At 30.6% G+C, this 16,340-nt stretch overlaps 3 protein-coding genes across 4 annotated transcripts; 1 reads left to right on the top strand and 2 right to left on the bottom strand.

Moving 5' to 3' along the window:
• Window positions 1–852: 852 nt before the first annotated feature.
• Window positions 853–2,453, top strand: LOC111006410 (transcription regulator). 2 transcript variants are annotated; one of them, XM_022278346.2, is made up of 4 exons: window positions 853–1,162; window positions 1,425–1,541; window positions 1,673–1,840; window positions 2,271–2,453. In XM_022278346.2, the coding sequence occupies exons 1-4, from the start codon at window positions 1,085–1,087 to the stop codon at window positions 2,367–2,369; spliced, it is 462 nt and encodes a 153-aa protein (XP_022134038.2). In that variant the 5' UTR covers window positions 853–1,084; the 3' UTR covers window positions 2,370–2,453. The 2 variants fall into 2 exon arrangements, with proteins under 2 accessions (XP_022134038.2, XP_087979399.1); XM_088123273.1 differs by having other exon boundaries at window positions 854–1,162; window positions 1,670–1,840.
• Window positions 2,454–8,396: 5,943 nt separating this feature from the next.
• Window positions 8,397–10,716, bottom strand: LOC111006478 (BTB/POZ domain-containing protein). The gene is made up of 3 exons (XM_022278446.2): window positions 10,435–10,716; window positions 9,034–9,213; window positions 8,397–8,970 (listed from the first exon to the last, which is right to left on the bottom strand). Exons 1-3 carry the CDS (start codon window positions 10,609–10,611, stop codon window positions 8,527–8,529), a joined length of 801 nt encoding a protein of 266 aa, XP_022134138.1. The 5' UTR covers window positions 10,612–10,716; the 3' UTR covers window positions 8,397–8,526.
• A 2,264-nt stretch (window positions 10,717–12,980) lies between these two features.
• Window positions 12,981–13,963, bottom strand: LOC148212102 (uncharacterized). Its single transcript, XM_088123253.1, has 3 exons — window positions 13,667–13,963; window positions 13,383–13,473; window positions 12,981–13,254 (listed from the first exon to the last, which is right to left on the bottom strand). Exons 1-3 carry the CDS (start codon window positions 13,713–13,715, stop codon window positions 13,152–13,154), a joined length of 243 nt encoding a protein of 80 aa, XP_087979379.1. The 5' UTR covers window positions 13,716–13,963; the 3' UTR covers window positions 12,981–13,151.
• Window positions 13,964–16,340: the final 2,377 nt, after the last annotated feature.

Raw genomic sequence — 16,340 nt, 5'->3', positions numbered from 1 at the left:
CTTTTTTATTTCTGCCCCCACAATTTTCTCACCTCCATTTTTTTTTTCTCTTTCTCCATTCTGCCCCTACCCTTCAACATCCATCCATGTTACTCTCTCAATCATCCTAAACCCTCCCAATTATAACCCCGATCTATTTATATTCGTGAATCCGAACATAGTTTAGTAAATAAAACAAGAATTACCTTTTTTTTCTTTATGTTGAGAAGTCTCAATCTCCTATAAGTCTCATAGAGGATGACGTTGTGACAAGGGTCTTGGACTTTGTTGTATCACTGGATTGAAGTTCTACACCGGTCATTGTGTTGCTCAACCCAAATAACAAACCTTAGTTATAGGGATCTACGATAGTCTCTTGAAGTGTTAACTGTGAAGGATTGAGCAAAAAATTCAAATTAAAGTTGTGACAAGTCCTAGAAAATGAAGCTTGATTTGATCAACTATTTCATTTTTTAAATTTAATTTTAAGAAAATAAGAAACCCAAAATAAAATAGTAAAAGTTTCCTCTATAATTTGTCTTTAAAATTTTTAAAATTCAAAAGTTATACAAAATTTCTTGTCCACAATTGTCACAAGTAGTACTACTACTTTAAGTTACTATATACATTACTACATACGCATTAGGGTTAATTTGTTGGTTTGTGTGTGGAAGATTGAGATGTGGTTTTATTTGAATTGTACAAACTGTAAAGTGAGCATACACTTGTTATTGTTAATGGGGAATGATTCATTGAGGAAAAAAACAACTGAAAAAAAAAAGAAAAGAATGTTAAGTAGGAAAAGAAAAATGATAGAAGGGCAATTTAGTAAGTAGAGTAGTTGGCATGGTATTTTATATATATTTGGTTGTAAAGGAGAGCAGTCATGTGGGAAGCTAGCAAACAGAAGATCATATAGATTTGAGGGCTCATCATGGCCTTATAAAAACACCCTCAAAGTTTTTTCTTTTTTTGCAGAGATACTAAAGTGGAACAAAGAGAGAAAAAAGATAGAAGAAGAAGAAGAAGAAGGCTCATAAAAGAGGAATAAGGAGGCTGTGAAAAAAAAAAGGATTGAAAAAAGAAGGTTGAATCATCCATATCCATGGTTTCTAGAGAGCACAAGAAGGCAGTTCTGCATGAGAAGCTCCAATTACTTCGTTCAATTACCAACTCTCATGCTGTAAATTCCCTTTAAAATCTTGTTCCTTATTTTCTTCTTCTTTCTTCTCTCCATTCAATCGAGATTTACTTTTGCCATTTTGGATTTTGAGATAATTCAAAAAAAAAAAGTTTGATTATAAGCTAGTATGACCAATGTATGTAGAAGAAAATAATTAGTTTGGTAATTTTTTGAAAAGAAAAAAATTAGGAAAATGGTTGATTTAATTTTGAGAGCCAATGATTTTCTAACACAAAAGATTTTGGTTTTGTGTGTGTGGCAGCTAAACAAGGCCTCGATAATAGTGGATGCATCAAAATATATCGAGGAGCTAAAACAGAAAGTAGAAAGATTGAATCAAGACGTTCAAAATTCAATCCACCCAAATCCACTTCCCATGGTATTCTAAATCAATCAACCTCTTTTTTTCTTTTTTTTCTCTAATTCTGATGATTAGGGTGTGGTAATTGATAAAAAAGTTTGGTGATTTAATTAATTAATTTGTGTTTGTATGTGTGTGTTTTATAGCAGGTTACAGTGGAAACCCTAGTGAAGGGATTTTCTATAAATGTATTTTCAGAAAAGAGCTGCCAAGGCCTCCTTGTCTCCATATTAGAAGTGTTTGAAGAGCTGGGGCTTAATGTTCTTGAAGCTAGGGTTTCCTGTACTGATAGTTTCCAATTACAAGCTATTGGAGAAGTAAGATTTTCCAATCACCCTTTTTTCTATATATATATATATATATTATCCTCGTCATCATGTATATATTCTCTCTCACAATCTTTATATATTATATTCTTTCATGCATAATTGGGTTTTCTTTTCTTTGTCTTTCTTTTTTACCGAGGTTTAGACTTGAGTAGAGCTGAATTAGTTAGGTCATTTATATCTCCGATTAAAAGATTTTATGCATTCAAATCTCCATCAAAGATGTAGCACTTTTAAAAGTCATATCAATCATTCATTTTTTTTGTCACAAGTTTATTGCCTAAAGTGAGAGAATTTTCCATCTAATCATATACTTCCATGTTGGTTTTATATATCATATTGTAGCATTTTGAACTTATAATTAAGATTTTCGTGAATGAGACTCAATGTAAAAATGTGGTTTGGGGAATTTTTTCTGCAGATTGACGAACAAGGAGAGGAAGCCATTGACGCTCAAGCTGTGAAAGAAGCAGTCGTTCAAGCTATAAAGAGCTGGAGCGAAAGCAGTGAACAAGATTAGAAGAAGGAAAGAAAAAAAAAATCCTTAATTTCTCCAACTTGTTCCATTCTCGGCATTTCTTTCTTCTTCTTCTTTTTTTTTGGGGGGGGGGGGGGGGGGGGGGGGGGGGGGGGCGGGGTCTTACCCCTGATCTTTGCTTGTAATGTTTAGTAAAAATTAATCAATGGAAAACCAATTGATTAATCTTCTCCAAAAATAAAGGAATCGAAAATTGAATATATAAACAGAGAGAGAGAGAGAGAGAGAGAGAGAGAGAGAGAGAGAGAGAGAGAGAGAGAGAGAGAGAGAGAGAGAGAGAGAGAGATGATCAAGATCTCATTGAAAAAAATATAAGAATTGAAGACAAACTTTTATGTTTTGCTTTTGAAAAACCATGAAAGGTGTCACTTTTGGAGTCGAAGTACGAAGAGAGTGGAGGGAAGAAGTAAATTAAAGTACCTTAAAAAAAAAGGAACAATAATGTTTTTTTTTTCTTTCTTTCCTCTCATCATTACAAACTGATATAATTTCAGCAAGTACGTAGAAGGAAGAAAGGTAAAAATAGGAAAAATATGTATGTGGGGGTGGTGAAAAATGAAATTAGCTTTTTTTTTTTTTTTGAGTGGTGTGGTTGAAATTCTTTTGGTTGGTTTGTTCCAATTCCAACATTATGGGCATAATTTTACTGTTGGGTTTTACTTGTTGAAGGATGTTGGTCGAAGGCAGAACAAGAGTGTGATCTTATAATAATTATATGTGTGAGTGTTTTGTGTCGTTTTTTTATTACGATGCTCTGAACATATAAAATAAAACCATTTCACGTGAATAAAAAAGGAGAGAGTATATTTCACGACAAACTTTCATTTTGGTTAACTCTCTCTCCTACCTCTGACACTTCTCTCCTTTCTAATTGTTTTCCACTTTCAAATTCTTACTCTTTTCTTTTTTTTTTTTTTTTGGCTCTCTTTCATATCATATCATATGGCCAAAGGCCAAAAACAAAATTAACTCTCCTATTATGCACCATCTTTTCTTTGCCTCTCTGAATTTTCGTGTCTTTTCTTTCTTTTTTTCGTTTGTCCTTTGTAGATTGATCAACAATGTGGCTCTGTGTTTGTGTTTATATCACTAAACACCCTTTAAATGTACTTAATCTCTCTTTATGATTGTGGTTGTTCTTCATTTCATCCTCTTCTGCCAGCTTTGAGAGGAAATGGTGTTTCATTTTAGTTCTATAAAGGTTAAAACACCGTTTTTGGTTCTATACTTTATCCGCTATGGTTCATTTTGGTTCATGTATCTTTGTACTAACTATTTTGGTTCATTTTAGTTCGTGTATTCTCAAAATGTTCGGTTTGGTCGTTGTAATTTTAAAAAATGACCATTTTTGTTCCTATTTTCAAAATTTTGACACAAATTCGTTATGCATGATGGAAGTCTTTAGTCAGGCTACATTTTCTCTTTTTTTTTTTTTAACGAAGACATGGTTACACATTTCAATAAATATATTACGTGTAGTGTCGTGTTGAAATTTTGATAGGGAAATGAGATTAAAAATAAAATTAAGAAATCAAAATGGTCACCTTTTAAGAGTACATGGACCAAAACAAATATTTTGAAATTACAAGGATTAAAATGAACCAAAGTTCGTTGAAATTTGTGTTAGAGGAGGTACATAAGAACGAAAGTGAACAATTTGAAAATACAGGAATCAAAACTAACAAGGAGTTGCATAATTGTTTGAACATACGAGCTCTTAGAGGAGGTAAAGATATTGTAAGCACTAAAACGATGTTTGTGTTGGTCATTGAACTCTTGCATTTATTTCATTTTTTATCCAAACTTTCAAAATATTTGTTTTAGTCTCTAAACTTAAAAAATAAAAAAAAAATAAACATTTTAGAATGTGAAGCTTTCTTTTTTTGTTTTAAGAGATACCGCCATATAGCATACCATAACATATCAAAGAAGAATAATGTAAAACTTAAATATCTTAATCAATTCAGATATGTTATGATTAACTAGCACATTAATATAAGTATTTGAAGCTAAGTCATCTTTCTTCGTTTAAAGAAAAATACAAATACAAATACAACTAAAATAATTTTTTTAAGTGGTTAATTAAAATCGAGATTGTAAAAGTTCATGAATCAAAATGTAATAATTTTGAAAGCACCAGAAAGTGTGAGTTTGAATGAATCTCCCCACCTTATATATTATACTAAAAAAAGCTTGTACACATTAAACAATTATTTCTCTCCATCGAATATTTGATTTTTATTCATTAAATACTACCACATAGTTTAATGCGTTAATCAACTACTACACAACTTTTTCATTATATTAATCGTGAAACCTAAGATAAATCAATTCATATCATAAACACAAATCCTCATGAATGATTGAATAAAGTATAACCGGTTCATCAGCAGATTAATTATTCGATCATAAGAAAATAAAATAAAATGAGTTTATACATATATATTTGCATATGAGGGTGAGTTCATTTCCAGGAAACATGGAATATATTTGAATTTGATACTATATATTATAAATTAATATGACCTTGTATGCGTAGAGGATCCCATATTGAAAATTAGGACAGCGTGGAAAATTATTAAATTATAAGCTTCTGCCCAAACCCTATAATGCTCTATTAAAGATTGAGATTAGGGCTACAGCTATGGTTAAACAGTTTAATTAGTGATGTGTTTAAGGAGGGGACAGTAAGGATTCTGTGGTCGGTGCAAAATCTAGAACATTGCTTTCATGAACAATATAATATCTTAAATTCATTAACCTTCTTCCTTTTAGCCAAACAATCATTTGTATTTCAAAAATGTCTTCGATTTACTTCTATTCAAAAATATATCTCATCGATTGAGAAATGAGAGAATTTTTATATATCTTTTTTTTTATAACCCAGTTGGCGGCTCTTTGACCTTTATGTCCGGGTATAGATACTGTCTTCATACCCATTACATATATAAGGGATCATTGTTTCGTGGAGTTACGTTCCATGTGACTTGAACCCAAGATCTTAAGGATATTCCTTGAGATTTTTATATATCTTAACATTACGATAATCTGATATATACAATATTAAAGTGAAAAAAGTTTAAGTAATATTATTTGCCCTCTATTTTATATTAATATCGTTCACATGTTAAGTTGTATAAATGATATAAAAATATACATACAGTCTAGACATGTGAGGGTTAGTGTTGAAAATATATTAAATGATTAAATTTTACCACAAACCTAAAATATCAAATCTTAAACCTAGGATGGTGAGTGATTCAAATTTTTTTTTTTTTAATTTTTGGTGTTTAGTTTTTATTTATTTTTTAACAATATTGAATAGTATTTGCTAGTGTAAAGTAAATTATTAAAACAAAAAAACATGTTTATTTCTTCATGTACTTCACAAGAATACAATTCAATTCACCATCATGCAGTTGCCTTTTTTATTATTATGTCGCAAAGAATCCTTTCCAATAATATATATAATAATAAAATTTTGGAAATTTAGATTTAAGATTAAAATATATATATATATATCTTTTAGAGGGATCGGATCGGGAGAAATCCTTGCATGGGGCACGAATGCCCTTTATTTATTCCAGAGAGGATCGGATGTTTTCTTTTTCCCCTAACATCAACATTAATTAATTTAGTTTTTTCTAAGTCATTAATTAGTTTAGTTGAGTCTTATCTTGGATTAGTATTTAATTTAGTTGAATCTTATCTGGGGTTAGCATTTCATTATTTTATGACGATTCAAATAATTTAATTACGTTAAAAAGGGACTTAGTAGCTGAATTAATTATTAATTGTATGAGAGAATTCTAGCTAATAATCCCACGGCAACTCACTAAATAGTCTATTAATGAACATAAATGTTGATGTTGTTTACTGTCGAACTTACAGGTCGGTCACGTGGACGAACTATCGAGGTGGTCACAAGTGAACTTGCACAAGGAACAAACACTCCGACGCTCAAGTTAGTTGCGAGCTCGAGCTTTTTAGGTCGTTCTTAGAGGAAATAACGTACCTGATAATGGGGTAGGGTGTCCCTTTTATATGCAAACAAGGGAGACAAAGTCGTTGGGCTGTTATACGACCAGCGGTTACAACTGTCGGGCCCCCAGGTCAGTGGTTGGGTCTAAGGTCGGATTCCTCAGGTCGGTGAGTATATCTTTCAAGCATGATCTCAATTCGACATGGATTAGGTAAGTGGATACGGATGATCCAATATTTTCTACCTCTTTCCAATCTAAATAGGAGATGACACGTATCAAAATTCTGATTTTGACTACGGACAACAAAGGTCTAAAATAATTACAAATTTTACTTCCGGTTAAAATGATGTTAGCACAAAATTTGTAACTTGATTTATAAGAAAAGGATGAGTGGTTATATAAACACGTGACTGTGTATTAATTAGACGAAAATAAATGGGGTGTTTAGCGATGGTGACGAAGGACAGCTGTGCGAAAGCGCGTCAAACTTTGAGGGCACGTTGAAAAATCAAAAGAAATAAGTATTTTTGTTGCTGTCTATTTATTATTTGTGCCTATGTGGGATATTGCAAATGCGAGGCCCACAACTATAAAAAAACAACTCAATTATTTTCTAAATAATTGTGGTTATAGGATTTTACTTCTTTTTTATATATATACATACACACAATAAGTGGATATTCAAACTCAGAACTTTTGATCGGGATATGTGCATTAACCCATTAAGCTTCAAATTGACTATAGGAGTACTTATGTGTAGTCAGTTTTTTTTTTTTCCGAGTACAACATGTGAGAGTGAGGAATCAAACTCACAACATGTTGGTTTGAGATATATGTCAATTATCGTTGAGTTATGTGCGATTTGTCAGTGTGGTAAGTTAGATTATATTGAATTCATGAAAATTTAAAATCTATTTGGTAATATTTTTGCTTCGCGTTCCTTTTTTAGTAAAGAAATACAAAATTATGTTTGATAACCCTTTCTTACTTCTTACTGCTAAAAAGAGAAATAGAAATATTTTTTTTATAACTATTTGCTGTTTCTTATTCTTTAAAACTTCAATAGAAAAAGGTTTTTTTTTAATTAAATATTTTTTAAAAATGTTTATATATTTATAGTTCAAGTTTTATTTTAAAAAATCATGCTTTTATTTAATTTTATGGAAAAGAATTAGAAATGGGAAACTTTATTATGTGGTTTTCAAAATTTTCATATAATTTTGAAAACATTTTTTTAGAGATAAGAAATGAAAAACAAGACCCGTCTACCAAACACATGTTTTTCTCAAAAATTATGAATAAGAAGAAATCAAAATATTAAAACTTATAGTTTATAGTTGCAAATAACTTATAACTCAACTAATTCTATCAGTTACACGATGTAAATAAACTTGACTATTATATAATATTTAGATTTTGTTATTGGTTGTCTTTAAAATATTATTTTAGAAATAGTGAAAAGTTGGAACTTTAAAAGATGTATGACATTTTAATTTTCACACATTAAATTGAAATTAGCGATTTAATATCATATGAGTCAATATAAATTTAGCTCAACTATAATTGGTTTATATGTTTCTCACCAAAACATCTTGGAATCCTCCAACCCCACTTCTTGAAAATAATAAATAGCAATTCAATGTTATCTTCCGAGTTAATTTTGAAATAAAAGAGGAATATGGGCAAGTATATTGAAAATAAAAATGTATCTTTCATTAATAAATTTAGGTTTGTTAAATTCAACTTAAACTAATTTAGTTGCAATCAAACATAAATTTTTGTTTCTAAAATATTTATAGAAAATTTTGAGGACGATGTTTCTTAAAATGATAATAAGAAATGAAAAATGTTTGTACAACGAAATAACATATACAGTTTAAAAATAAAATTCAAACCTAATAGTTCAAGTAATGAGTCTCACGCACTTAAATTCAACCTTCAAATCTCGCTTTCTCAATCTCCAAACTTTCAAAATTATCATATTTTAGTTCATGCATGTTCAAAAATATTATTTTAGTCTATGAACTTTAAAAAATCATCCTTCTCTTTCATTTTACTTCTAATAAATGGATAACATATAGATACAATATTAAGTAGCACAATAAAACCAAAAAGTAATAATAAACTAATTAAGTAAAAGGGAAATTGGGAGTGTTTTATTTTTTGGCGTCCATTAAAGAAGCTCTAGTAATCTGGACGGAAAGATGCGGATTCTTGATCGCAAACGCATCAAATCGAGAGGAGAATACGATTTCCTCCATGTTTTTGACGATGAAATCCATGGCAGTCTCCTTCAGCGCTCCCAGGGAGCAAACATCTGCTACCTCCACCACATCCAGAGCGTTGCCGCAATTCAGCGATCTCACCATGTACCTCTCGCAGAAGTTCTGCAGATACCCAATCTCGTATTTGTCCGCCGCGAGACTCAGCGAATACACGTGCTTCTCCAGCCTCTCCTCCGCCACATTCCCGCCGTACAGGAATTCCAGCAGAGATTCCAGCTCCTCGTGGCTCATTTCCGGCACCGTGATGGCTTCCACCGGCGCGGCTTTGCAGCCGTCCGATTCGAGGAGGTTTTTGAAGATCTCGGATCTTGTTGCCTGTAATTGTCAATTATTCAAAGGTGATATTGGATTGAATTACGGAATTAGTTGCAATTTTACCAGTAGGGCTCTGTGAGCGGAAACGGGAGGGGACGCGGCGGAGCCAGCCTTCAGTTGGATATCGGTGTGAATCCGGTGGCGGAACGCGGCTACGAATTCGCCCAGAAAATCGATCTTTTGTTCTAGTTCTTCTTCTCGCTCTTTCAACTCTGTTACCCATTTCGAAGCGTTCGCCAGAGTCTGGAGGCGGACATCAAAGAAAATAAACACACGATTCCAAAATATTAGGGTGGGTTTAAGGATTTGATGAAAATAGGATTGTTTTCTTTGTTTTCAGATATCTTTAATAACATATTTGAAAATTTAAAATATTACTGATTGATTTATTAATGTATATATTATAAATTTTGTATATTATTACTTTACAATATTATATATTTTATAATATATTTTATTTTATATTTTATTTTTATTTTACCTAAATGAAATGACTTTATAGTATAATATAATATATTTGTCAAATTTTTTACCTGATGTAATAATGTATTTTAAAGTTTTAAATTTAAAATCTAAAAATACTGGTTATCAAATATGTACCTATTTTCTTTTATAGTTCACAAATTACGCACATTAGATATCATAAATAAAACAAAATATATATATATATATATATATATATATATAATAAAAAAACAACATTTTTACCTCATAATGCTAGAAAATAGCAAATAGGACCGAAATAGTTACTAAATTTTAAAAATCAGAAGTTGGAATTCTGACCTCTTTATAAAAATTTAAAAAAAAAAATTGGAATTATCACCTTATTGTTAAATTAAAAATGATTTATCAATTATGCTTATGTCGTTTTTAAACAAGTATTTTCTTTTCTATTTTTTTAAAAATAAAATAAGATACAAAATTAGAAGCAACCACCATAATAGGGATTAGTCAAAATCTCTATTATGCTTAACAAATAAAACTATGCTTATATTTCTTATATTGACGTGGGATATATTTAAACATTGTGGAACAACTTTATTTTACCTCATGGAAACTTATAGAAATACTTTTAGATTTACTACTTACTCAACAGGATTTTTATCAATTTATTAATATTATATTAATAAACGAGAAACCAAAAAAATAGTCTCGTAAAAAAAATGATACCAATGACCGAAAAATAATGTTCATTTGACCATTTACAATACCATGTTCTATTGCATGGTAGTTGGTCAACATGGTTATCTATCTCGTTGTTCTGTTTTGGTCCAATTCAGCAATCTGGGCCCGAAGGCCCAAATATCTCACTTTGTCATGAACTTAATTAACTTCTATATTATAACCTTTTTTTTTTTGGCTGTAAATTCTTCATCTTTGACTAAACTTTTCATAATAACAATAAAATTCCACGATGTAATATTGATGTTAATTTGAAAAGAGGAGATGAAGAAAAGAACTTGCCTTACAGGAGTGACCAAGCTGAGACGAAACATTATTATTACTTGCAATTGCTTTATCATGTTGAAGATGGTCTATCAAATTCATCAGACGCTTTGCTCCGTCGTGGCACGACCCGCAAATCGTATTCCGCGGCGGCCGCAACATCGCCGGAAATGCGCTGCAGACTGAGCAGTCCATTTCTCTCTCTCTCTTTCTCTGCCTTCTCCTCTAGAGAGAGAAACCAAAAACAAAAAACAAGCTCTTCCAAATCAGCAGGAAGAAGATGAGAGTTGAAACGACCCCAAGTCTTGGGTTTAAAGAAACAGAAAAGAGGTTGTTGAATTTATTTATTTAATTGGGTTGTTATAACTTAAAGGAATCTAAAAAGAAAAATAAATGTTGAATATTTAGAAACTGAGTTTGTTTAAAAAAAGAAATTATTGAATTATCTTTGTTAATTAGTTTCTCCTTTGATAACATATAAAAGAATCTAGTTGTATGATTGCCTTAATTGGGTTCAATGCATTTTAATTGGAGATAACTGACCATCCTGCCCTTGAAGTTGTGAGAGCGTTTTCTGGGGGAGGAGGGCAAATGGGAGAATTAGCAGATTGAATGTTGGCGATTGAGTGTGTTTTAAAGAAGTGGAATAGAAAAATTGGAAAAAAAATATGGTTGGAAGTGGAAAAGGACTTTCCAACCTCACCACAGCCGAGACATTCGAGGCAAACACGTCTTTTCTCTTTTTCTTAATTAATTAACTATTTCCAGAGTCCTTTTATATAATTAAAACAAAAATGCCGAAATATTTTTAAAGGAGACTTAGGAGTAGGAATTTTTTAAATAACAACACAAATAAGTTAGTAAACAGCTAATTATTTTTTTTAGTGGTCTAAGTTTAAATAGACGATTTTTTTTAATAAAAAATAATACATGTCTTAATGCTAAAGTGGACTTATTAATCCTATTTATATAATAGAGAGACTTGTTAACAAAGTAGGTTAATCACTTTATATTCCACTCCCTATTAAATAGGGGTGACTTTACCAAGTTAAAAAAATATAAAATTAAAAAGAAATTAAAATCTTAAAAATATCCCCTACATACACGGACTAGACTAAATTAGACCCATTTAAAAGAAAATCAATTATGTTATTAACTTCCAAAATTTTATTTCAATAAGTGATCATTGTAATTAATATTATTATTTAAATGTATCAAATTTGAACACACTTCAACTAGTTGAGGCACATATCTTAATAAAATGACGCGGGTTCTATTCCTCATCTCCATGTACGTCTATCATGAAACTCTATTTCTTTGTCACTACGTCATCCTCAGAGATAACCGTTTGATTGAATTAATAATTAAATTTTATTATATGGCTTAATTTTCTTGAATCAAAAAAGTTTTTTAATTTTTACCATCCAAGTAGATCCATGTAACATAAATTCAATTTTGATTGTGTTAATTTTACAAATTCAAGTATAGCTCATTAGATGATACATTCATTATATTTCTTAACATCAAAGGTTCCATCTCTTACTTGTTTTTATGTTGAGAGAGAGAATTTTATCAAATTTTTTTAATATAACAACAAGTGAAAGTAGAAGTTGAAACACATACTTTTTTTAGTTAGAAGTATACGTCTTTGCTAGTTGAATTGGCTGGCATCCATACTTGATTGGCGAAAACTTTAAACTGAACCACCAATAATTGCAAGAGCAGATTACATAAATGTGTATTCTATTACCTAAACTTATTTATAATAGAAACAAAAAACAACCCCTAAAAAACCCAGAGGAGAATAACACATCACTTTATTAAATATTTATATAGGGCCATAAAACTCCATAACCGACAAAGTGATCCTACACCCTACATCTTCTTATCTTGTCTTATAAAAAATTAAAGAAAAAACAATTATGTAAATATAGATATCCGATTAAGAGATGTTTAAAGTAAGAAGAGTTAGGAGAGCTCCTAATTAATTATATGTGATTAATTAATGGATACATGGTTGACTGAGAGCTATCAGTGTCAAAGGTGGGTAAAAGTTGGTCATCTATTCTCCCTTTGTTTTGTGAATTCAAATATTAAAGCCATCTAATATTTTTTAACATTCTTAACTCGATTAAAATACAAATTTAATCATTTTTATATTACCAAACTCTCATGAGTGTGCTCATTTAATTAAATTAAATGGATTAGGATTGAATCTAAACAGAAACGTATTCAAATCTGATCATGATCACCTATTTAGTTAACAATTAATTATATATATATTTTATTGACAATCAAATATAGCTGTGTGAAGCAATTTCTCGGTGGGTCAAATCCTCGCTACAACAGCATTATTTTTTAAAAAATTAGGGAACTTTTGCCAAATCTGTTAAAGAAATAATAAAATAATCTCCCCTGTGGCACGTCGGGATTTTGAGATTATAGGCCATTCTTCATCCTCGGTTCATTTATTGGTCAAATTTATATATTCAAATAATATTTTGAAGAAACGAAGTATTGTTGATTAAAAATATTTTGAAAGATAAATGCTACTGAACTGAACATTGAACAAGTAGAGTAGCAGAAGATCTTATAACTTTGCCATAAATGGCTACACATACATCAATTAATTAAAACTAAAAGGATCCAATATCCTTCATTTAATTTACACAAATTGATGGATCCCATCCCTTAGCCTTAGAAAAATATCGTCGGCTTTTGGTTTTCCATTAATCTTAATCTTTTTCCTCCGGTCGGTCGCCGGCGGCTTTCTTCTCGTAGTAGTGGTAGACGGCGGCGCCGGAAAGAACCGCCAACGTCAATGCCTGAGCATGCATCCTGACGCAAAAAACAAACTTCCATTAATTTCAGTAAAAGAAAATTCTCGATCCATTTTATAAAAAGAAATTAGCTCTAAATTTTTATTTTGTATATATTTGTCGGGTATATAATTAATAAAAATATACCTGGCATGTATAAGCCGGAGACTTGGCTTCAGGGGAGTCCTCGATCGGGTGTACGCCAGTGATGCTCCGATCCCAGATGCCCATAGCGCTCCTATAAAGATAAACACCCAAATTTTATCCAAACTTTTTTTTTTTTTAATTTCTAATATATTGCTGCATCCCTAATAAATTTTGCAAATTAACACTCTCATCCCTTTCAGCTTTAGTGGTAAAGCATCTCTTTTAAGGAAATACGAACATAAAATTGAAAAGCGTCGGAGGAGATAAAAGAGAGGAGAAGTTACCAATGCTGGTGAGTTTGTGTTGAGAAACCCAGGATTGAATTGCTTCCATTGTTCTTCTTTTGAATGTCTTTTTTTTTTTTTTTGTTATCTTTTCACTCTAGAAAACCCAGTTGTGTGCAGAACTGCGATGAAGAGGGAAGCAGGAAGAGAAGATTTATATAGAGAGAGTTTAGAGAGGGAGCACATTGGTTTTAGAGAGATTCCTCTGTTTTTGTTGGAAACAGGATGCTGTGGCTCTCCGTTTCTGGTTTCTTCACCAAATTCCCATATGATTCTCAAATCTCACTCTCACTCTCAGCCGTTGGATGCGCCACTAAACATTGGTCTCTGCCAATCCACTTACGCTCTACTTTTTAAACAACAAATTAAAGAGATAAAACTAACATTTTTATTACTTGCGCTATATTGTGTTTGCTTCCTTTTTTCTTTCTTTTTATTATCATGATTTTGATATGATGTCATATTTTTTGCGTATTTTAATAAATTATATTGGGTTTTGAGAAAAAATTTGATCAACAAGTCTTACATTTCATTAAAAAAGAAAAAAATGAAAAATTATCATATAACTTGCATATTAATTTTTAAAATACTAATTTTAGTGTCATTTACAAGTGTCCAATAAAACCAACTAATTTTACCAAACCGATTGAGCCCAAGCCCATGACCCATATACGACCCACCAAAACTCTATAAATAAAGGGGTGACCTCTCATCTCCAGAGAGGAAAGGAGGCGGTGCATTCAGAGAGATCTAGAACAATTGGAGATTCAGAGACACCAGAGCGTTCACAGTCATCCACAAGCTGTCGAATTAAAGTTCACATATGACAGAATTAATCAGAAGATCATATATTAAAAATCGTAACACTACATCCATTCAATACAAATAAAAGTTCATCAATACGAGTTTTCTCTTCGTTGAATTTCCCGTCAAACACGTATAATGTATTTGCATGTTATTAAGGGGAGGGTCAATATTTGTAAAAATTTATAATGTATTTGCACGTTATTTAGGAGTAGGTCAATATTTGTAAATTTATATTGGAAAGGTTATTTCTCACCAGGTATTTCTCGAGTTGAATTTCTTTTGATTTTTGTATTAATATCAGAAACAGTACAATTAATTTCTGAGTTAACTGAGATTTAAATTAATATATGAACTAAAATACTAATAACAATGGAATATTAATAAAATAATAAACTTTCAAATTTATAATTTCGATTCTAAAAAAAATTTATAATTTTATGAAGGTGCGAATTTGGCTTAAATAATGGAGAATGCGAAGATTTCCATATATCTGGCATAAAAAAAAAAAATAATAATACGCATCAGAATTGTGTCACAAACTCACATGTATGTTTTTTAAAAACCAAACCTTATGTAAAAAATATCTATCTGAAACTTTGACTGAATTCACCTACCGAAATCAAACGAGGTAAAGTGGGTTAATTAGGGGGGCATACCACGTGTGCAAAAATTATTATATTTGGAAAAATATGTATCACCTAAAAAGCATCATTCAAAATCCCAGTACCTTTATTTTTTTATTTTTATTCTATTGATTTTTTAGATGTGGTTTTGTGGGAAACTAGGGGTGCTGTAATATGACTAAGCTTTTTGACATACTCTTTATTTAACAAATATTAACTCCCTTCCATTTATAGCTTATGAAAATGTTATAATATTTCCCCTACTTTTGTTTCATAACCAGATGTATAAAATGAAACACTGTAAAATCAGTTGAGTTTTACTAATTCAATTTATTGGTCTACGGTAATTTAATTTAATTCAAAAAATTGTACATTGACAAATGATAGTTTAATTAATCTAATTTAATTGGTTTAAGATATCAACGTCTCTTCCTGTTGGTGGATAAGATATGTGTGAGCATATTGATTGTTTGATCCTCACCCGAACATTAAATATTAATAAAAAGTTAGTTAAGGTTTTTTTTTTAATTTAAGTTTTTATTTAGATATATTTTATAGGTTATCTTTTATTTCTGCATCTAGTGATGATTCTTCGACACATCACTCGTTGAGATAGGATAATAATATAACCATTTATTTGTTTAAATTATATTTTATTCTTGAGATTGAGATTTTCAATTTGATCACAAGTCCCCAAAAAATAACAGAATTGTCGGAACTTTGAGAAAATAAATTTATCGCTAGATGCTTGAGGAAAAAAAAAAAAGAAGCTTGACAGGTGAACGGTACGTTCAGAAATGGGATGAATTACATTCATAATTTTCGTAATTAGAATCTCAACAAGTATAGTTACATTAAAACTTTATCTATTTGTTGAATCACTAATTAGAATATAATCTATTAATAAATGTACATATTTACCTATTAGTTCATTAAAAAATAATAAATAAATAACATATAGAATAAATATAATAGAATGATATTTATTAAGAACAATTTAGAGAGAGAAAAAAAAAACTTCTTCAAACTTGAAAATCTATAATCGTAAATACTTATAGACGTTAGTGAAATATCAATTCTAAAATGTCGGAGAATTAAAAAAAAAAGGTGATTTATGAAACGACAATTGATGAGATATGGATCCGTGAGGCCCAGGTTCTTGTTCAAATGGACCGAGCCAAAAACACTGTAAGGCCCATAAATCATAATAGTGGTGGCCCATCGGATACCAACTAGAAGATTCC

The sequence above is a fragment of the Momordica charantia genome, assembly GCF_013281855.1.
Source record: "Momordica charantia cultivar OHB3-1 chromosome 4 unlocalized genomic scaffold, Mcharantia_2.0 BLBB01000004.1, whole genome shotgun sequence".
NCBI lineage: Eukaryota > Viridiplantae > Streptophyta > Magnoliopsida > Cucurbitales > Cucurbitaceae > Momordica > Momordica charantia.
The sequence above is the reverse complement of the archived record's forward strand: the minus strand, read 5'-3'. Positions and strand labels throughout refer to the sequence as shown.

Bases quoted from the DNA above. Each gene is read 5' to 3' on its own strand.
- LOC111006478 (XM_022278446.2), bottom strand. From the start codon at position 10,611: ATGGACTGCTCAGTCTGCAGCGCATTTCCGGCGATGTTGCGGCCGCCG. The intron at 9,214-10,434 runs GCAAGTTCTTTT...GTCCGCCTCCAG, and splicing joins AGCTTGGTCACTCCTGTAAG to ACTCTGGCGAACGCTTCGAA. The intron at 8,971-9,033 runs GTAAAATTGCAA...TGACAATTACAG, and splicing joins CCGCTCACAGAGCCCTACTG to GCAACAAGATCCGAGATCTT.
- LOC111006410 (XM_088123273.1), top strand. From the start codon at position 1,085: ATGGTTTCTAGAGAGCACAAGAAGGCAGTTCTGCATGAGAAGCTCCAA. The intron at 1,163-1,424 runs GTAAATTCCCTT...TGTGTGTGGCAG, and splicing joins CAATTACCAACTCTCATGCT to CTAAACAAGGCCTCGATAAT. The intron at 1,542-1,669 runs GTATTCTAAATC...TGTGTTTTATAG, and splicing joins ACCCAAATCCACTTCCCATG to CAGGTTACAGTGGAAACCCT.
- LOC148212102 (XM_088123253.1), bottom strand. From the start codon at position 13,715: ATGGAAGCAATTCAATCCTGGGTTTCTCAACACAAACTCACCAGCATT. The intron at 13,474-13,666 runs GTAACTTCTCCT...TTATCTTTATAG, and splicing joins ACACAAACTCACCAGCATTG to GAGCGCTATGGGCATCTGGG. The intron at 13,255-13,382 runs GTATATTTTTAT...TTTTTGCGTCAG, and splicing joins CTCCGGCTTATACATGCCAG to GATGCATGCTCAGGCATTGA.